This window comes from Nomascus leucogenys, chromosome 12 (genome assembly GCF_006542625.1).
Source record: "Nomascus leucogenys isolate Asia chromosome 12, Asia_NLE_v1, whole genome shotgun sequence".
NCBI classification, from domain to species: domain Eukaryota; kingdom Metazoa; phylum Chordata; class Mammalia; order Primates; family Hylobatidae; genus Nomascus; species Nomascus leucogenys.
This window is the reverse complement of record NC_044392.1, coordinates 39,644,103-39,665,386: the sequence shown is the minus strand read 5'-3', so window position 1 is coordinate 39,665,386 and position 21,284 is coordinate 39,644,103. Positions and strand designations below refer to the sequence as shown.

General features: G+C 49.0%; 1 protein-coding gene across 3 annotated transcripts in view; it reads right to left on the bottom strand.

Annotated features, from left to right (window-relative positions):
• Nucleotides 1–859: 859 nt before the first annotated feature.
• The window catches only part of OLFML2B (olfactomedin like 2B), a 41,146-nt gene continuing 20,721 nt past the window's right edge, over nt 860–21,284 (bottom strand). Inside the window, exons 5-8 of one of the 3 annotated variants that reach the window (XM_030824053.1) lie at nt 17,709–17,940; nt 15,417–15,950; nt 2,469–2,645; nt 860–1,942 (exon numbers count right to left, since the gene is read on the bottom strand). In XM_030824053.1, coding sequence (XP_030679913.1) covers nt 1,341–1,942; nt 2,469–2,645; nt 15,417–15,950; nt 17,709–17,940 — 1,545 coding nt within the window. In that variant the 3' untranslated portion in view covers nt 860–1,340. The remainder of the gene's footprint in view (nt 1,943–2,468; nt 2,646–15,416; nt 15,951–17,708; nt 17,941–21,284) is intronic. The other 2 variants (XM_012511015.2, XM_003258776.3) reach the window with 2 other exon arrangements.

The following is a 21,284-nucleotide window of genomic DNA, read 5'->3' as shown; positions in this document are numbered from 1 at the left end:
CGGGGGTGCTCCCTGGCGTGACCCTCTAACTTGGGGTCAGGAAGTGAGGCCGCCTACAGAGGGGTCGGGAGGAGGCTGAGGGGAGCTGCAACAGGAGAGCTGTGCTGATCTCCCTGCGGCATCCCTGGGTCCTGCCCTCCTTCGTAACCTCAGGAGATGCCTGCCTCTTCAGGCTTTTTCAGATGTTCTATCTCCTGTTTTGTGTAATGTGGAGGAAAAAATCACACTTGTGGACAGCAGGCACTGCACAGGGCTCAGCCCTGCACTGGGAGGGGCTGCAGTTCTTCCCCATCCCTCAAGTGCTTCCCTCAAGGACCTTGTTTCAGAAAGGGGCCCCTTTCCTGGAAGGGAAGGTGGGAGGGAAAGCCTGACCGAATGAGCTTGTTCAGGAAAAGGCAGACAGGGTTATGGGCAGAAGGAGAGAGGAGGAGGGAGATGGATTGATTGATTGAGAACTTCTTAAGGAAATGCAGGAACAAGGTCGCACTCACTCAGTTTTGTATTTTCAACAGTGCCTAGGACCAGACCTCGAGAAGCAGGGCTAACGAATGAACGGGTTCCCCAACCTTGGGTGAAATGATCAGAGGAGTAGCAGAACAGAGCAAGGAAGCCAGTGTGACAGAGAAATGAAGGGATCAATGCCACAAAATTAAAGAGAACACAGGGGTCAGCTCATTCCAAATCCCCCATCAGGAAGCCCCTATCAGGAGGGGAGGAGGAGCTCCTAGGAACTGAACTTGGACGCAGGCCACTTCAGCTAGAGAACATTTCTGAGGAACACCAGACCTCGTCTCCTTCCGGGAGCGGGATCCAACACCTGGCCAGACATATTGGTGCTAAACAAAAGTGCACTGGGGGCTGATTTTAAATTTCTTCTTTATTTAAAAAAAAAGCGTTTTTCTGGGTTTTTTTAAACTTCTCCAATACATTAAAACTTTTTTTCCCGCCACATAGCACTTCTTTCTTGCCTCTTTCGTTTCTGCTCCTGGTGTTGTCTGCCTCCTGCAAGACCCAGATGAAGAAACCTTTTCAACGGTTGAGATCTGAGACTTGGAGCTGGAGGGCTGAAGGCTTGAAGGAAGGTGGTTACTGGTCAAAAGGAGAAGTTCATTTGCACAAAAATATAAACTGGGGAGGATGAGACCAGCACATACACGTATGGATTGATCTACAATCCATATAAAAAAATAGACCCAAATTGTCATTTTACATTTGCAATATTATACAAAATAATATATATTTTTAAACAACACATACCCACCTACACACACATGCACACACACACATACACACAAGGTGCTAGTGACCCCTCTGTGCTTCTGCTTGTGGGGACAAGGGTGTCAGTAGGCAAAGATGACGTGGTAAGTGACCTGGTGGCCATTGTCCCAGGCATAGAGCAGGCGGTCCTTGGGGTTGTAGTCTATCTGGGTCGTATAGGAATACTCATTCTCAAACAGCAGCCTGGGGACGATCTGTGTGTTGGTGTGGGTGTCGAAAGCGTAGGAGATGTTGGCATTCCGCTGGTTGTAGCTGTCTACGGCGTACAGCACCCCACAGATGACAAAGCAGTTGCCGTAGAAATTCCTCCGGAGCCCCGTGCGCCATGTGGTCTCCTTCTGTGTGCTCAGGTCTGCGGCATTGAGCTTGCTCAGGACAATGACCTCCTGGCTGAAGCCCTCATCGTCCAGGGCCGGATAGATGAGCCATAGGCCATTCTCGTCCACAGCAAAGTCCACGTCTGAGTGGCCCTGCCATCGCCAGGGGGTGGCCTCCTCGTAGGCCACGTCATGCAGCATGGCCCAGGCAGCCACGTAGCGCTGCTTCAGGTCATACTTGATGATGTTGCGGGTGAAGGCGCGATTATAGTAGAAGGCGCCATTGTATACCACGTGGCCTGTGCCAATCCAGCTGTATGGGAGCTTGTAGGAATTGCTCCAGCGACCTGCAGGTGGGGAGAAAACAGGAGGCTTCAGGGTGGCATGGCAGAGGGTGGGCAGCCCATGTGGTTAAGTGAGTGATGATCAACGAGGGGTCTGGAAACCCAGGTTTGTGTCTTGGCTCTGCCACTTTCTAGCGTCCTGTAGCACATCACTCAACCTGTCCGCGCCTCAGCGTCCTCATCTGTCATAGGGAAGTGACAATTCCCATCTGCCTGTTTCAAGGATCCAGGGAGCTAATATACATGAATGTGGTTCGTAAATTATCAAGGGCTGTGGGAAAGGGAGGCTGTCTTCTGGACTGGAGGTTTTTCCATGTCCCAGGAGCTCGGGTGGAGGGGCAGAGCTGAGAGGCAGAGAATGTGAGGGAGTGGGGAAGGGGGACCACTCTCCAAGGAAAGGTCCTTTAATCATCAGAAGAAGGTGTCATCCTTCCTATCTGCCATTACCACCCAAAGAGGCCTGGCTGTGATAAAAACAGAGGATGTGGGGAAGGGAAGGAGCAACCTGGGTTGGATCTTTATCATGTACCTTGTTTGAAGTTCTCCAGGTTCCGGAACTCTACCAGGGTGTTGCCGTAGTAATAGTTGGTTACGTAAATCCGCTCATCCTTGGCCAGGGGGTCCTTCATCCAGGCCCCTTCATTCCGCCCATATGTGTTCTGGGTGGTCGGCCCCGTGATTGTGGAGAGAGTGTCCTTGCACCTTCCTGGTGGAGAAGAGGTGGATGGAGGTTTTGGGCTGATCTAGTGATGCCTCATCCCTTAAACCTTTGCTGTTCCTCTATTTGGAGTCTGGACTCCTCGGCAGGCTTTAACAGCCCTGTATAACCTGACCCCAAACATTTTTCCACACCGTCTCCTGCTACTCCCCTGATCCACCCTACGCTTGACCCTACACTTGAGCCTCCACCATGCCCAACTTTCACACCACTATGCTTTGCTCCTGTTCTGACTTCTCAGTCCTATCCTTCAAAGACCTAAGATCCAGAGTCCTTTTATGACACCATGCCCTCCTCTGGAGAACTATTCTATTCTATTCCATTCAGCTCTCAGGGTACCATGAATGCTGCTCTCTTACAGAGCATGTCATCCTGCATCTCCACAATGCTTGCGCTTCTCTATCCTCCCTCCACGCCTGCCCCCAACTGGAGTGTAAGCACCAAGGGATGAGGGAATGTGGCTTTTCCTCATTGCATTCTCAGTGCTCAGAACACAGTATCTAGCTTGCTGCAGGCACCCAAATGTCTGATCCCCGGGTGAACACACAGCATGAGAAGTGTGGCCAGAGGAGAGGACTCTGCTGGGTGTAACCAGGAAATCGACTCTGCCAGCTGCTGAGCTGCCCCAGGCTGTGGGACCAGCCCTAATGGAGCAATGGCTATTCATGTCCCTGAGGCCCACCTGCTGTCCTAGAGAGCTGTCCCCAAGCCTATGCCCCTGTCACTACTGGGAGCAGGATGCCAGGGCCCTCTGCTGGGGAACTGGGGGGCAAGATACCAAGTTCTTGAATAAGGAGCTGACTCTGCGTATAGAAGCCTCCTTCAGAGATCAAGTCGGCCACGATGGGACAGGAACTCAGCAACATCTTTCTGAGTGGCTCTGGACCCGGTGCCCAGGAGAGGCCCTAAAAAGCCACTTTAACTATACTGGGTTCTAGATGAAGTTGAGAGCCTGCAATGCTTATATGCAGTATTATTATTGAACATAGCCTTGAATGATAGTGAAGTCACACGTGACTACTAAGGGCGTGTGCTCTTCCTGTCCTCACACTTGTGGATTATGGAGGAGGTGGGAAGAGGGCAGTGGAAGTGGGCAGTGAGAGAGCCATATGAATCCTGCCCTCACAGCTTCCTTACCCCCTGCTGGCAGCTGGGGCCAGCAGAACCCCTGCCCCACCTGCCATCAAGACTGACAACACTGATGGGTGATGAGAATAACTGGTCCTTGACACTCACCTGGGACAAAAGTAACAAAGACCTACAGTTTGGATTCCAGAATTCTCTAAATTCTAGGCCACCCTCATTTCCAAACTGTTCCAATCCGTTCCATCTATTCTGCTCCCCCCGGAGTGGTCTGAGGAAGGAGTCCAAGCCCTACAGCTGACAGAACAGGGGCAAGCAGCTGGGCCCTTGGCCCTGGGTCTGGGGCAGTGGGGGATGGAAGAGGCATGAACACTGTTTTGCAGGCAGGCCCCGTAGCTGGGTGCAGTTGGCAGGGTTTAGGCAGCTCAGTGTGGGGTTTATTAGGTACTGGTCTGATGGAGCGGGGAGAGATTCAGTCTCCATAAGACAAACAAAAGAACCTCCCTGCCAATGCCTCATTCCCCCAGAGCTGAGCTCATCTGTTCAAGACAATAAAACAGAAAACTCTGACTGAGCCCTGGCAGCAGAGATCTGATGAAAAAGCTCTCATTCCCTGGAGCTAAGCAGGGCCCTGGCTGCCAGTGAGGACGCCACGCTCCTTCTGCACTGAGGTGAGCCCTAGCTCACCATGAGGACTGCCATCACCAGGCAATCCTCTGCCCTGGCAAAGCCCAGAAAGGACACCAATTCCCTGTCCGGAGGCATCCCTGGCTCATGCCCCCAAGCCCCACAGATGGCCATGAGGTGAGGTGTTTTCTGTCTGGGGATTGCCATGGCCACGCCACCTCTCTGACCAAACACAGAAATTGCAGATGGACTCTTGAAAGCCAGGACTCATCTGTGCAGCTCCAGCAGCCCTGAAAATCCCTGCAGGGTCCCGTCTCACACCGGGGCTCTGCAGTGGCAGGGCCCTAATGCTGGGCTATAGACATGCCCCAGGCTGGGGCCAGAGGCCTGGCTCTGGTCTTGGCCCAGCCACCGACTCCAAAGTCTGTGTTGCCACTATAATGTTAAAAAGTTTTAATCTCTTCAGAAGTAAATTGATTGTAATGGATGCCCTGCCTCCTTCACCAGAGTGCATGGAGAGTCCCCTCTGAAGATGATGTGGTAGACTGAGTAATGTCCCGTAGAGATATCCGGGTCCAAATCCCTGGAGCCTGTGATTGGGACAAAAGGAAACAAAGGGGACTTTGCAAATGTGATTACATAAAAAAATCCTGAGATGGGGAGACTATACTGGACTATCTGGGTGGTTCTATTGAATAAATACAGTCACAAGTATCCTTATAACATGGAGGCAAAGGGAGATTTGACCACAAGAGAGGAGGAAGCAATGTGATGAAAAAAGCAAAGACTGAAGTGATGTGGCCACAAGCCAAAGGATGCTGGCAGCCATGAGAAGCTGGAAAAGGCAAGGAACGGATTCTCCTCTCAAGCCTCTGGAAAGAACCAGCCCTTCTGACACCTTGATTTTAGCCCTGCAAGACTCATTTTGAATTTCTGGCCTCCAGAACTGTTAGAGAGTACATTTCTGTTTTTAGCTACTAAGCTTCTGGCAATTTGGAGGCATAGGAAATGGATACAGATGGAGTCAGCTTCTTGGGTTAGGGCACCCTTATTTCTGCAGGAAGAGGGGAGTCCCTGCTTGCATTTTCATGGTCCTAGTACTAGGACCTCAGGCTGTATTTTCACATGCCCTCAGAGAGGGCAAACACTGCTGCCCTGCGGACGAGCCCAGGCAGGACAAATGCGAATGATTTCAGAGCATCTGAAGATGGGATCAAGGGAAGAGGTCAGTAAACCATGAGACCCAGACACATCACTGTGCTCTGAGAATCTGGGGCAGCTCAGATGCTCCCACACTTGGCAGCAAACCATCAGCTTTGGAGAGAAGGTATTGCATGTCGACTCCTCTTCAAGGGGGATGACACAAAGATGGGAGAAAGTTCAAAGGAACTGCAGAGAGGAGAGTGCAGTCTGCATCTCATCTTAGGTTTCCCCAGAGCAGGGCTGCCAAAGATGCCAGTGACGCTGACATTTACTACACACTTTCTACGTATTCCGTCATTTAACCAACAGACCTAGGAGGCAGCTGGCCCTGTTTCAAAGGTTACCAGGGTCTGAAAAGAAGGGGCCCTTCCCCTCAGCATATAAACCTCCTCAAATCTCAGCATTCTAAAAGAAATAAACCAGCAAGCAAGAGGCTTCCCGGCCCTCCCCGGCTCTCAACTCTGGTGCTCACTTGGCAAGATTCCCCAGTAGGGTCCTTAGGCATCTGCTCCCCAACCAACCTTGTCAGCAATCCCTCTCAGCCCCTCAACCCGACTGTTGCCCGTTGGGGTGCTCTCCAGTCCTCTTATTCTAGTCAAGCCTCTATTTTTTGCTTGGAAACTGAGGTAGCCACCCCCCACCCCCACCGATGCCCACCCACCCACCTCAGAAGGTGTTTCCTTCCTCCCTCGGCTTCTATCACCACTCTCTCCTGGTCCTGCCCGCCTGCCCGTTCAGGACTTCTCCAGCTTTTTGGCTAGTGCTTCCTCTTCTGCCTGCTTTCAAATGTCACCCTCTGGAGTTCCACCTTCAGCCTCCTTTCTCCTCATTCCTCCTGTAGACTCAGCTCCTGCCGACAACTCAGCCCAGGTCCTGATTCTGAGCACCGTGAATCCATCCAACTACCTACCAGGCGCTTTCCTTCTGGATGTCCTCCTGGCTCCTCAAACTTAAAGGACTGAAAATGGAAATCATTTGCCTCAGTTCACAGCCTGCTCCTCCTGTATTTACTGTCCCAGAGAAAGCCATGGCACACTATCCACCAACTGAGCCAGAAACTTAGGTCATCCCTGACGTCCCCTTTCCCTTCACCCACACTCCAACTCAGCACTGAGTAACATCTTGACCCTGATCCTCCACCTCTATGGCGTAGTTCAGACCTCATCAACTCTTGCCTGGATCACTCTAATTGCACCAGTTGGTCTCTCTGGCTCATCTCTGCCCACCTCTAACTTATCCTCCCCAGTATTCCCTGTGCTGCTTTTCCAAGACGCACATCTTCTTAAACCCTTAATGACTCACCATCTCCAACCACCAAGTGCAGCCCAGAGTCCCCATCCTAGCACATCAGCCCTTCCTGCATCACCATTCTTACGTGTTATCAGCTGCCTTCATTCAGAGGTCTTAAACTCAGATGCCTACAGGGTTCAGGCAGGAACTGAAATGATGAGTCAGGCTTAGTGTGAGATAAAAGGTGGCAGAAGACACTGTGGTGAACTGGAAGAGCTGACCTGAAGACATTCAGATTCAAGAACATAAAAACACATCTTAGGATGAATTTGGCCCTCAGGCTGCCAGCTTGAGATCTCTTGCCCACACCTAGCTGCTTGTATTCACCATAGTTGCCTGGGCTATGGTATGCACCATAAACCCAGGGCTGGCTTTTTGGGCTTATGATCTGTGCAATTGCACAGGACCATTGCTCAGAAGGGCTGCCCTTCATTTAATGATCTGCTATCGCCATCTTGAACATCTTAATATTTTCACCCTCAAACTTGTATTTTATGTGAAGTCTAACAATGCAGCCTGTTTGTGAGCAGAGGAGAATGCAAGATATGTGTGGCCACCTTCTTTGTCCCCCACTTTTATATAGGGTTTGCTATGCCCAATGAGCACAGAATTGCAGGTAGACCCACTACATGCCTGAGTTCAGTGAGATTCAAAGTGAGCACAAGGTAGGTGTGTTGCCCCAGAGGCCACATTTTGCATTTGAACCAGATCGTGCTCCGAAAGCAGAAAGAAGGTAGTGGTGTTCTAAGAAACACAAATGGTCAAGGAACCCTATCATATTCTTTCTTGTGTTACTTCCCTGTATTAGACAACAACCTATGCTGAAATTGATAGAGAAGAAGAGGGAAAGATAGGGCAACTCATAGTTCTGTTTCTTTTTAGTCCTTCCTCACTCAGCAAGCTGAAGGCAGGGAGTGTTGTTAAAATGTTCATATATCAAGTGAAATAAAAACAGATGAGTTAGTTTTGTGCAGTGTTTCCACTATTCTAATAAGAACAAAATACATATGTATGTAGGAGCTACAAAATATGAAATGAGTCATTTTGGTGGATTCTGCATAAAAGTTGAAAGATCTTATATTTGCATTTAAAACTAACATTGCACAATATAAAGATGAATGGTATAATTCATGCTAGTAAATTAAAATTTTAATACAGGCATACCTCAAAGATATTGTGGATTTGGTTCCAGACCACTGCAATAAAGTGAATATCACAATAAAGTGAGTTTCACAACTTTTTTGGTTTCCCAGTGAGTATTAAAGTTATGTTTACACTATACTGCAGTCTATTAAGGGTGCAATAGCATTATGTCTAAAAAATGTATATACCTTAATTTAAAAATACTTTGTTAGTAAAAAATACTAATGATCATCTAAGCCTTCATTGGGTTGTCATCTTTTTGCTGGTGGAGGGTCTTGCCTGGATGTTGATAGCTGCTGACTGATCAGAGGAGCGGATGCTGAAGGCTGGGTGCTGTGGCAATTTCTTAAAATAAGACAACAATGAAGTTTGCTGCATCAGTTGACTCTTCCTTTCATGAAAGATTTCTCTGTAGTGTGTGATGCTGTTTGATAGCATTTTACCCCATAGTAGAACTTCTTTCAAAATTGGAGTCAAGCCTCTCAAACCATGCCACTGCTTTATCAACCAAGTTTATGTAATATTCAAAATCCTTTGTTGCCATTTCAACAGTGATCACACTGTCTTCACCAGGAGTAGGTTCCATATCAAGAAACCACTTTCTTTGTTCATCAATAAGAAACAACTCCTCATCCATTCAAGTTTGACCATGGGATTGCAGCAATTCAGTCCCATCTTCAGGCTCCACTTCTAATTGCAGTTCTCTTGATATTTCCACATCTGCAGTGACTTCCTCCACTGAAGACTTGAATCCCTTAAGGTTATCCATGAGGGTTGGAATCAACTTATTCCAAACTCTGTTAATGTTGATATTTTGACCTCTTGCCATGAATCATGAATGTTCTTAACGATGAATCCTTTCCAGAAGGTTTTCAATTTACTTTGTCCAGATCCATCAGAGGAATCATTATCTATGGCAGCTATAGCCTTACGAAATGTATTTCTTAAATAATCAGACTTGAAAGTCAAAAAGACTCCTTAATCCACGGGCTTCAGAATGAATGCTGTGTTGGCAGGCATGATAGCATTCATCTCCTTGCACATCTCCATGAGAACTTTTGGGTGATTAGGTGCATTGTCAAAGAGCAGTCATATTTTTAAAATAATCTCCTGGCCAGGCACGGTGGCTCACACCTGTAATCCCAGCACTTTGGGAGGCCAAGGCAGGCGGATCACTTGAGGTTGGGAGTTTGAGACCAGCCTGGCCCACATGGTGAAACTCCATCTCTACTAAAAATACAAAAAATTAGCTGGGCGTGGTAGCATGTGCCTCTAATCCCAGCTACTTGCGAGGCTGAGGCAGGAGAATCACTTGAACCTGAGAGGCAGAGGTTGCAGTGAGCTGAGATCGTGCCACTGCATTCCAGCCTGGGTGACAGAGCAAGATTCTGTCTCAAATAATAATACTAACTTCTTTTTCTGAGCAGTAGGTCTCAACAAAGGGCTTAAATTATTCACTAAACCATGCTGTAAAAAGATGTGCTATTATCCAGGCCTTGTTGTTCCATGTATAGAGCACCAGGACAGTAGATTTAGCATAATTCTTAAGGGCCCTAGGATTTTTAGAATGGTAAATGAGCACTGGCTTTGATTTAAAGTCACCAGCTGCATTAGCCCCTAACAGAAGAGTCACCTTGTCCTTTGAAGCTTTGAAGCCAGGCATTGACCTCTCCTCTTTAATTATGAAGGTCCTAGATGGCATCTTCTTCCAATGGATGGCTGTTTTGCCTACACTGAAAATCTGTTGTTTAGTGTAGCCACCTTCATCAATGATCTCAGCTAGATCTTCTAGATAGCTTGCTACAGCTTCTGCATTAGCACTTGCTATTTCACTTGCATTTTTACATTATGGAGACAACTTCTTTCTCTAAATCTCATGAACCAGCCTCTGTTAGCTTCAAACTTTTTTCTGCAGCTTCCTCACCTCTGTCAGCCATCACAGAATTGAAGAGAGGTAGGGCCTTGCTCTGGATTAGGGAATTTCGCTTAAGGGAATGTCGTGGTTGGACTTTTTATCCAGACCATTATAACTTTCTCCATATCAGCAATAAGGCTGTTTCATTTGCTTATCGTTCACGTGTTTACTGGAGTAGCTCTTTTAATTTCCTTCGAGAACTTTTCCTTTGCATTCACAGCTTGGTTAACTGTTTGGCACAAGAGGGCTTTTGGCCTATCTCAGCTTTTGACATGCCATCCTCACTCAGCTCTGACATTTCTAGCTTTTGATTTAAAGTGAGAAGTGTGGGATTCTTCCTTTCACTTAAACACCTAGAGGCCATTGTAGGGTTATTAATTGGCCTAATTTCAATATTGTTGTGTATCACAGAACAGGGAGGCCCAAGGAGTGGGAGAGAGACCCAGGGAGTGCCAGTTGGGGGAGCAGCAGAACACACAGCATTTATAGATTGAGTTCACTGCTTTATATTGGTGTGGTTGGTGATGCCCCAAAACAACGAAAATAGTAATATGAAAGATCACTGATCACAGATCATCATAACAGATACAAAGAAAAAGTTTGAGATATTGTGAGAATTACCAAAATGTGGCACGAAGTGAGCACATAGGGTTGGAAAATGGTGCTGGTAGACTGGCTTGACACAGCGTTGCCACAAACCTTCAGTCTGTAAAAAAATGTACTCTCTGTGAAGTACAACAAAGCAAAGTGCAATAAGATGGGGGCATGCCTGTATCTCCTTACTTACAATAGCATGGAACAGCAAATAAAAAACACCATAAGGAGAGAGAGACGGAGAGAGAGACAGAGGGAGAGGCACATACACACCATGAATGGAAGAAGAGGAGCTTTATATTTACTACTTGGCATGGCACTTTTCCCCCTGCCTTTTGAGCACGGGCCCCACGTTGTCATTTTGCACTGGGCCCCGGTGCTCTTGTTGGCTCTGGTTCTTCTCGCTGCAGTGCCACCTTCCTTCTTTGCCTAGCTAATTTCCCCTCATGCTACAAAACAGCTAGGCCAGCACCTCTTTCTGGAAGAGGGTCCTGGGCTGCCTCAGTCTCCCTCTGTGACCCACTGTGGCCTGTGTCCCCCAGTGCTCACCACCCTGCGTTGAAGTCATGTGTCTGTGTTGGTCTCAATACAAGCTGTGCAACTCCAGGACAGGGCCCCTGCTGTATATGCCTTTGCATCCCTGACACCCACGGCACTCACACATCCTGAGTGTCTGATGGTCCACTTAATACTGGACCAAATCCGAATACTGTTTCCATGCTTAGAGCCCTCTCTATCTCTTTTAGCACTGAGTCCCTACTTCTCATTCCCTTCATCATCAGGCCCTGGCTCCCTACCCTGGAATTCCATCACTCTCCCTCACTCGACCCCATCTGTGCTGGCGCACCTGGGCTGCCTTCCATTCCCTGCCCACCCCGGCTCATGCTCTTGGCTCTGCCTGGAGAGTTCTTCTCTGCCCTCTGAGCCTGGTGAGCTGGGGAACACCCTCAGAGAGGAGCCCCATGGCAGAAGTGATGCGACGCCCCTGGATAGCGTGCATCCGTTGCCGGCCACACTTCCCATGTGCTTGGCCACTTCGGTCACTGCTGCCTCCCAGCATCTTTGGGAAAGTGACCACTTCTTGCTCACTTTGGATCTTTGCAGCTGAGCACGCTGTAGTGGTGGATTAATTATTAATACTAGATGACTCTTTATCCTCATCAAGAGGCTTAGACTTCAGTCCTTTACCACCTGCAAGGGTATATTTTATCCTTTTTATATCCTTATTTCTAAGGCCAGAGGCCCCTGTGTTATACGATGACCGGATTCCCAGTTTTCTGAGGGAGTTGGGTTAGGAGCATCAGCAAAGAGACTGAGACCAGTGGAGCTAGGGCTGTGGAGCTGGGGCTGGGGGAGCTGTCTGTCTAGTGACTTAGAGTCTGGGCTCTGCAGAGGCTCTGGAAGCTGCCCCAGCCCACGTCAGCATCGCCTTCCTTGGGCTGCCCCAGACCAGCCTCCCTGACACGAGACAGGCAGGACTGGCCATCACGCCCCATGGTCAGCACAGCTGGCCAAGCCTCGGGGTGGTTACAGTCATCTGCTTTGTGGGGGAAACATTCTTCGTAGTTCATGATATTTCCTAGATTCAAACAGGAGCCAGGCTCTCTCTGGTATTGTTATAAACTGACTGTCCTCTTTGTCTGCTCCTCCCACTCACCCTCCCCCACTCCAAACCAGCCCCTTCTACAAAATGCATCAGGAATTGTAGTTGCTAAAGTCTGGGAATCTGCAGAGCCTTGGCCATGCGGCAGTTTCATTTCTCTGCAGTAGCCTGAGCTATTCCCAAAGCCAGGGCTGTCCCGAGCAGAAGCACTTTCTCGGATGGTAACCAATCCTACCCAAACCCCAGCTCCAATTACTGACAACATTATTCCTCTCTCTGTCCTAGAGCTACACTATGGCCAAATACTTTGTTTGCACAGCCAAAAATGAATTCCAATTTACTTGTTTTTGGATTTTTTTTTGAACATTTTATAACTCTCCTGAGGATAATGGTAAGACATTTTAGGACATCACAAAATCAGGATTGGAAACCATGGGATAAAATCTTTCTCTTAAAATTAGCCCTGTTTACAACTACATCTTAAATAGCTCAAAAATCAAAATTGCTGGATTCATCAAACGGCAAACAAACTTTCCCAGGTAGCAAAATCAGTGGCCCATGTCTATTTCAGCCAAAAGCTTTTTATTTTACTGATGACTGGGAGATGTCATCACATCATGGTCTTCCTTGGCCAGACACAGGCAAGTCAGGGGTCTGTGGAGAATGTTAGGGTATGAAAATCTTATCCACACCAACAGCAGCCTGAAGGGGGCACTTGGCAGTGATAAACTATTGAAAATAGTTCCCAGAAACAAACTTGTCGAAGTTAGACATCGCCTAGACGGCCAAACCTTTCTTCTCTGGGCCACCCCCTCCTCTCACCCCTTGGCATTTGAAGAACACACTACATCTGTGTCCATGTCTATTTCTTCTGCAGTCGACATGAGAGATGAGAACCCCAGCTCCTCTGAAAAATGCCACGGGCTAGTCTTTAAGCAAACCTTACATCGTCAGCATGATGATGCTATTCTAGTTAAACAGAATAATGAACAAGAGAAAATGTCGTTCCTACCACCAGGTAAATGGCTGCTGGGACACACAGCTTCTCTGGGCATCAGCATCTCAATCAGGCTACTGGAGGGGGAAAGTGTTATAAGTGTCCCTGAAAACACCAGAAAAGCCTGCTGATGGTAAAGTCCTGGGGAGGCAGCTGGGGAGAGGCTGGGTTCTGGGACCCAGGTTGGTAGGTTATGGAGAGAGTGAACGACTCACTCCTGGCTAGCAAGTCACCAACGGAAGAGGCTCCCAGGCTGGCAAACACCATTGCCTGATGGCATTCAAGGTGTATGGGTCCCACCTGCAGCCTGTCTTCACTGTTAGCATTCTGGAAAACTGTGGTAGGGGTGACAGGGGCCAGATTACTAAATATTTGGAGGGATGTTCCCTCTCACCCAAGGGTGACAGGAAGCTGAAATGGTAGAAGTATGGCGGCCCAGGGAAGTTCACTTCCATGGCAGAGGGGGAGATGGAGTGTTGGGCTCAGGGCCTGTTCTCAAGAGCACAAACGCCAGGCTGCCCAGAGCTGGTGCACAAGTGGTAGCCTCTGCTCCGACCCCAAGGCAGGCTGCAGAAACACAGCAGGAGCCCCGCTTCAGAAACTTAAACATTCTCTCCTGCTCCCACCCTCACCTCTGAGGCCCAAGAACTGCCTTCTTGCTTAGCTTCCTCCAGGCCAGGGTTCATGAGATTTTGGCCCTGGGGTCCATTTCTATGGGCTATTTCACTGCTCTCATTCTGCCATTATTCTGAAACTTTTACCCAATCATTGCTGTATCACGACCTGATGAACTTCCTGTGGAAAACCATAGCATATACTGAGATCCAGAGAAGGCAGAGATTTGGCCAAAGTCACACAGCTATCAATGGCAGAGAGCAGAGTGTCTTGACTCCCGGCAGGTACTCCTTCACCACCCTGTCTCTGGCAGCAGCTGGTACCTTATGCTGAGGAAGGATTGGGAATGAGGCTGCCAAGGGCAAGAAAAATGGGAGAAGGGAAAGATATGTATAAGGCAGGCCAAATCCTCTGTCAAATCAAGTGTATTTTTCAACAAATATTTTGATGAAATTATTATTCAATAGTGTTATTTTTCAGTCATGATCAGTGGTGATTTAATCAATGTTTGGTTTAGTTCTTTTTGGAAGAGACATTTGTAACTGGCTCCCATCTTTCCTTTTGTAGTTCCTTTTTGCTCTACTTTCCTATTTCACTGCTCTGAGTTCTCTTGGGCCATGGAGCTCCCAGGCATACAATAGGGCTGCATTCTCCATGCTTCTGGAACATACCTTGTTCTTTTAGACCTAGCAGTCAGGAGGCTTCCCTTCTCTGCTTAGAAAACTCCTATTCAGGCCCAGCGCGGTGGCTCACGCCTGTAATCCCAACACTTCGGGAGGCCAAGGCGGGTGGATCATGAGGTCAGGAGATTGAGACCATCCTGGCTAACACGGTGAAACCCCATGTCTACTAAAAGTACAAAAAATTAGCTGGGCATGGTGGCGGGCGCCTGTAGTCCCAGCTACTTGGGAGGCTGAGGCAGGAGAATGGCGTGAACCCAGAAGGCAGAGCTTGCAGTGAGCCAAGATTGCACCACTGCACTCCAGCCTGGGCAATAGAGCGAGACGCTGTCTCAAAAAAAAAAAAAAGAAAGAAAAAAGAAAACTCCTGTTCATCCTTCAAATCCCAGTTCAAATGACACCTCCTTAGAAAAGTTTCCCCAGCCTTCCTGGCAGCCAGGCCAAGCTAATATTCCTTCTTTCTTTTCCCTGTTTTTCCATTCCTCCGGTACAGCACTTGTTGCATGGTGCCGTGATGTTTCTATGCTCTCCATGAGTGCGACTCATGATTTTGCACCGAGGCCCATTGCCCCGGCTATTCCCCTGCTCTCACTCTGCTATGAATCTGAGACTTTTCCCCAGTAAAAACCCTTTGTTCTTTTATGGCTTGGTAAACTTACCACAGAAAAATTCACTTATTCATCACTGGATACCCCAATAGCCGTCACAAAGCCTAGTGTATGGAAAGCCCTCAACAAATATTTATAAAACTAACTCCTGAAGCCAAATCTTGGCTCCATTAATTTATATGTCTATTTTAGGAAAAAGAGTCCCACCCTTGCCACTGGCACATTTTCAATACATAAACCCTAGATGTTAAAACTAATCGTTGGTCAAAGGCTTAACTCCACTTGCCATTCCCATAAAGAACTTTGACCATCTGGTTCCTCCCTCTCCTCTCAACATATTTCCAGGCTCAGCCTGTTACCTGAGCTGATCAGGAGACCAAGGCCAGGTACAATGAACTTACCTATGACATTCCGGATGTCATCTTCTTCTTCGGGGCTCAGCGTGGGGCTGGCAGGGGTTGTTCCCTGCCCAGCAGGAGCACCTTTCCCCAGCGAGTCTGTTCTGACTGTGGTGGGAGGCACTGGGACTGTGTGCATAGCTTCCATCAATGCCTTCCTGGGAGACACTCCCGGAGGAGCTGGGGCTGCTGGTTGCTGGGTGGCTGTGTGGGCCACAGTGGTGGCTGGTACCTGAGGAGAAGGCTGCAGGACTGACTCCCTCATGGGATCTGGAGACACCGAGGTTGTTTGGAGTGTTGCTGAGAGTGGTCCCACTGAGGCATGGTTGGCGATGCTGGGATCTGAGGTTGAGGGCTGTGGCAGTGCTAAGGACCGGGGTGCGGTCCGAGCGTTCAGGTCGGTTGTCACAGCAGTGCTGTGTCCCTGACGGGTGGCTGCAGGCCTCCGGGTGGCACTGGTCATCAGGTCGTTGTGTCTCAGGAGCTGATCTTCAATCAGCAAATCTACTCCATTGTCACCGCTGAAAAATTCGTCTTCTGTGAAACAAACACAAGGTTCACTGTGGCACAGGAGAGAAACAACCTACAGATGACAAGAGCACATGGCAATGGGCAGGTGAATGAGAGGGCACCTTTCCTTAACACAATGGCCTGAGTTAGAGAGGGGGTCTGGCTGGGATTTTGGAAGAAGGTGGACAGGAGCACAGGTGGAAGGACATTGAATTTCCAGGAGGTTTCTCTGAATAGACTGCAGCCATGCTTCCCCCAGGACTCAGGGGTCACTGGCAGGATGCATAGTCATGGGTCCTGAACCCCAGTGGCTGGGAGTAAGTGAGTCATCCAGTCCATCCATCCAGCATATGTTTATGGAGTATGGATAACAACAGCAAGCAAAACAAGGATCCTTGACCTCACAGAGCTTCTATTTAGTGGTGGAGATGCTTGATAACAGACAGGATTGTGCAATTGAAGGTGCTATGGAGAACAAAAAGTAGGGTAAAGAGGGTCAAACAAGCTAGAAGGGAAGGGAAACTTGCAGAGAAGAATCAAGTGGTGAGGATGAGACTCACTGAGGTGGGGAGATGAGCAGCTGCCTGGAGAAGGTGAAGGAGTCAGTTGAGCAGCCATAGGGCACAAAGATTCCAGGGGTGAATAACCACAGAGCAAAGGCCCTGAGGCAGGACATGCATGCAGCAGCCCAGGAGCAGCGAGGTGGCCAGTGTGACTGAAGCAGAGGTGAGGTCAGAGCGAGGACAGGCTCTGGGCATGCATGACTTAGAGGCTGTGTGTGGAGTTCAGTTTTTATTCTGAATGAAATGGGGGAGGCTGCAGGATTTTGAGCAGAGATGGAACATGGAGAGGCAAACATTTCTTAGAGAGCACACAAAGAGCTCTAACCACAAAAGAAATAATTGGTAAAGTAGACTTCATGTGCCCATCAAAAACACCATTAAGGAACTAAAAATTAATGCCATAGGTAGGGAGAAAATACTTGCAATACATATGATGACAAAGAACTTGTATCCAGAATATGTAAAAAACTCCCACAAATCAACGACACAAAAAAAGACCAAAAAACACAGTTAAACATGGGCAAAATGATGACGCCAGCTACTGGGTGGAGAATAAACATGGTGGAGGCAAAGGCAGAAGCAAGGAGACAGTCAGGAAGCTGCTGCATCAGCCCTGATGGGGAAGGACCTGCTCAGACACATTGGTGACAGGGGAAGAGTGGGGGCCTGCTGGGAGTGCTGGGCAAGGAAAAGAAAGAAGACAAGAGTAGGAGGAGGAGGCGAGAAGGAGCACAGGAAGAGGAAGAAGCCTAAGGAAACAAGGTAAACGTGATGGGAAAAGGGATCATCTCTCTTCCATGAAAAATGAAGAAGGACAGAGATCAAAGGGGAAGTGCTGGAGACTCAGACAGGAAGCTCAGGGCCCCCAGAGGGAGGAGCAAGTGGGGAAGCCCACCTTGTGGCTCTAAGCAAGTCAGTTCCCCCAAACCTCAGTTTTCTCATCTGCAAACGGGGAGAACTGGACTGGAGGGCACTGAAGTCCCTTCCAGCCCAGCCACGCTCTGCCATATGGTCTTCTGCAAGCCCAGAGAAGTTAAGTGACTTGCCCAAGGCCACTCAGCGAGCTGTGAGGAAATGTAGTGACAGGTCTGGATAACAGGGCCACAGCAGTAATTGGAATGCAGGAGGGGTGTATGGCTCCTAGGAATCCAGCCCCCTATGGTCCAAATGGTGACTTCCTCCCTACCCTGCCTCTGGGGCCACCCTGTTGACCCCAACTCACGCTGCTCTTCAATGTCATTCTCTTCTTCAGAGACCTTGGCTTTATAGTAGGTGATGCCCCGGATGACGGTGGGCTGGGAGGCTGGCCGGCCTCTCAGGTGGACCTGCCTCTGCAGGGGCCGCTGTGACTTCACCACCTCAGGTGGAGCCAGGGGTCGCGTCTGCAGAAGCTTGATGGAGTTGATCTGCTGGGACACGGTTTCTTCCTGCAGAAACCGCTCTTCATACTGCTCCTCAGAGGGGACACAAGGGAGGTCAGGTCACTGGTCAGAGAGGCAGTGGGCAGGTAGGGGCAAGGCTGGAGCCAAGGCTGTGCTAATAACAGCAGCACTTCCAAAGAGCCAGGCACTGTTCTAAGTGCTTTATACATTTACATATGTTAACTAATTTAATCTTCTCATCAGTTCTGTGAGGTAGGACCTATTTTTATCATGATCATTTACATTTCAGGAAACTGAGGCACAGAGAGGTTACATAAATTTCCCAAGGTCCCACAACAGGTAAGTGGTAAGGCAGATTGAAGCCAGGATGTCTGGTTCCAGAATCAGTGTCGCTATGCTTGATGCATTCTGACCAGAGAATGCAGTCTTCCTCTTGGCGCTGGCCTAGGGATGCTGGGTGACTTAGATCTGGTGTAAGTTGTTTTGGGTGCGATCCATGTGAGGGGAAGGATGCCTGGGCTGGGACATGAAGCCCAAGGACCAGGATGCACACCGCTTCAGGATGAAGCTTGTTACAGCAATCAAAATGGGCTTCCTAAAACACATGTCACCCCCAGTCTCCAAACCCTTCCTCTTGCATACAGAAGTTCAAAGTAAAACTGATCTTGATCTAGCTCAGCATTCTTCTCTCTTGTTGCGTGCCCTGCACCCCATGCCCTAGACACTCCAGTCACTTGGCTGACTGCTGAAACTCTTGGCTCTCCTGAGCCACTGGATCTACGTTCAGCCTGTTTTCTCTGCCTGGAAAGCCATTATACCTCCTTCCCCCATATATCTACTTATTCATCTACTTCTCAAGGCCCAGCTAAAATTTCAGGTCCCCAAGGAAATACTCCTGGATCTTCTAATTCAGAATTAATCAATCTTCCCCAAGCCTCATTTTGTGCTTTATGGCAGAGATTTCTCACTGATTACCCAAATTCCCTGCCCTCTTGTTCCTTACTAATGAAGACCTGGTTTTACGGGAGTGGGCATGGGACTGAGTTCTGGCCAGTGGGGTATAGGAAGAAGTTGACGGGATGTGCATTTGGAAAAGTTCTGTATAAGGGGGGCTGATTCAGCTTGGAGGCATCTTTTGCTCTCTTCCTCATTTCTCTAGACTGAAATGTGGACAGAATGGCTGGAGCTGAGCAGCCATCTTGTGATCATGAGGGGATTTTGAGGATGAAAGTCACTAACGACATCTTGGAGCTAATCATGCCAGCCCTGGACTGCCTGCCTGCAGAGCTTATTTTATGTGAAAGAACAATAAACATTTACAACAAATACAAAATAAGGCACTGTATTTGGGTCTCTTACCCAAGCTGAACACAAGTCCTAATGAATATAAGCCTGTGCTTCTGCTGTAGCACCTCTCCTAGCCTGCTTTCCACAGGCACTATTTAGGGATGTTGCTATTTCTGTAGACTATGGGAATCTGAAGTAAGAGAGACCATTTCTTGTTCATCTTTGATTCCCCTGGATGGAGGCTCCCTAATATTTGTTAAATTGAATTTCTGAATCATAACAAATCCCAAGGAATCGTCTACATTGGTAACTAACTGGCATATGATTTTGTCAAAACAAATGATGCTCACATGGCCCGGTGACTGGGCATCTGGATGGCGCTGTGAGAGTGCCCTGTGACAGCTCTGATCATGTAGATGGACCACTCTGTCCTCGACAGAGCTGCTGCCCAAGGAGGAGCCCCTGTGTCCACAGTGTGGCGGGATCTCTGGTCCTGTGTCGGTCTGTCCAGCCAGACTCCCTGTCCAGGATTATAATCACCCACCTTTGAAAGAAAAGGACCTTGGGCATATGACCTGTGAACTGACTGTGCTCAAAGTCAGGGCCATCCCACAGGTGGGTCCAGCTGCTTTGGTGGCTCCATCAGAGAAGTGCGGGAGCCTGAGAGGAGCGTGGCCCAGCCCTGCTCTCCCCAGGACTCCAGTGGCTGAATAATGAAGAGGCGGCTTCCTGCAGCCCCCTGAACCATGAGGTCCCTTCTCAACCAGGGGGAGGTGAGTGAGCTCCCTTTAATCTTGTAATTCTAGGCCTTGGTGGAAGCCACCCAGAGAGCAGAACCCACGTGGAACAAAACCTGTGTTCCTAGATGCCCAGTGCCCCGAGGCAGGGCAGGGCCTTTAGCCACTCCATGTTGGCTGTAGGAACCTGGCCACCATGGCCAATGTGCTCCTTTTGCACAGGAAGAAGCAAACCAGGCTCTTGCTTTGATCTTTACAATTTGGCCTGGAAAAAGGACTGAGTCCTCATTACCCCCAAGGACACCCCCAAGCCTGTGCCTGTTTTCTCATGACAAGAGACGTTCTTCTGGATGGCACAACTGATGGGGTTGTGTATCTCTCTCTCCCCATCACACAGTGGTGACCAACTCCTGAAAGGTAGGGGACATCCTTCTGCCAGCCTCTCCTGTCTGCCCAGGGGAAACAGTCCGACATGCTCGGCTGTGCCTGGGGCAGCCCCAACTCCTGCTCCTTGCTCCTCCCTCAATTCCCTGTTCTTGCTGGTGATGTAACCTCCACCTGAGCTGCAGGGGATATCTGGTTGGTGGAGATGATATTTTAATGAACACCTATTAAGGCCATGTCCCTTTGTATTATTTTTAACCCTTACAACAATGGGGAAGGTAGATACCATTATCCACACTTCACAGATGAGGAAACAGAGGCTCAGAGTCGTTCAGTAATTTGGTTGAAAGTCAATCAGTTAAGTGGCTGAGAGGGGCAGTTCTTAAGTCACACAACTCAGGTCAGCCCCAGGCTGCCTGCCTTCAGAGTCTGCCTCTTCCTTCCACTAAGCCTCTGCCTGCAGCTGTGACCACAGGACTAACTCGCTTGCCATCCAAAAACTCGCCTGCCTCCCCTAGTCTTCTGGGTCATGGTCTGGCTCCCACCCAGCAGACTTGGGAGATCCCTCATTTCCCACTGGGAAGAGCTGCTCGGCAGGCTGTCAGGAGACCCTGGCCACAGCCCGTGACTCAGATGCTGAAGGGCATCTAATTACCGGACCCTGGTCTCCCTCTGCATTGCAAAAGCAGGTTGTCATTTCTTCGCCGCAAACCCCAGGAACTGTCTTTAATTCCAGGCTCTCAGGGAAGGGTGGGAACTGCAGTGCTTTCTCCCAGCCAAGGAGATGGAGCAAGACCATGGACAGCCCTTGCCAGAGAACATATAATTTCCTCGGATCCACTGGCGACAGGCTGCACTGGGCGGCCACGGCCCCCTCCAAGCTTCAATTTCCTTTCTCTGTGAATCCAAGTGTCGGCTGTATGACTTCAGCTCCTGGAGTCGAATGTTCCTACTCCTACCTTGCTCTCTCCACCCTCACCCTGCTCTCTCCACTCCCAACCCAGCCCC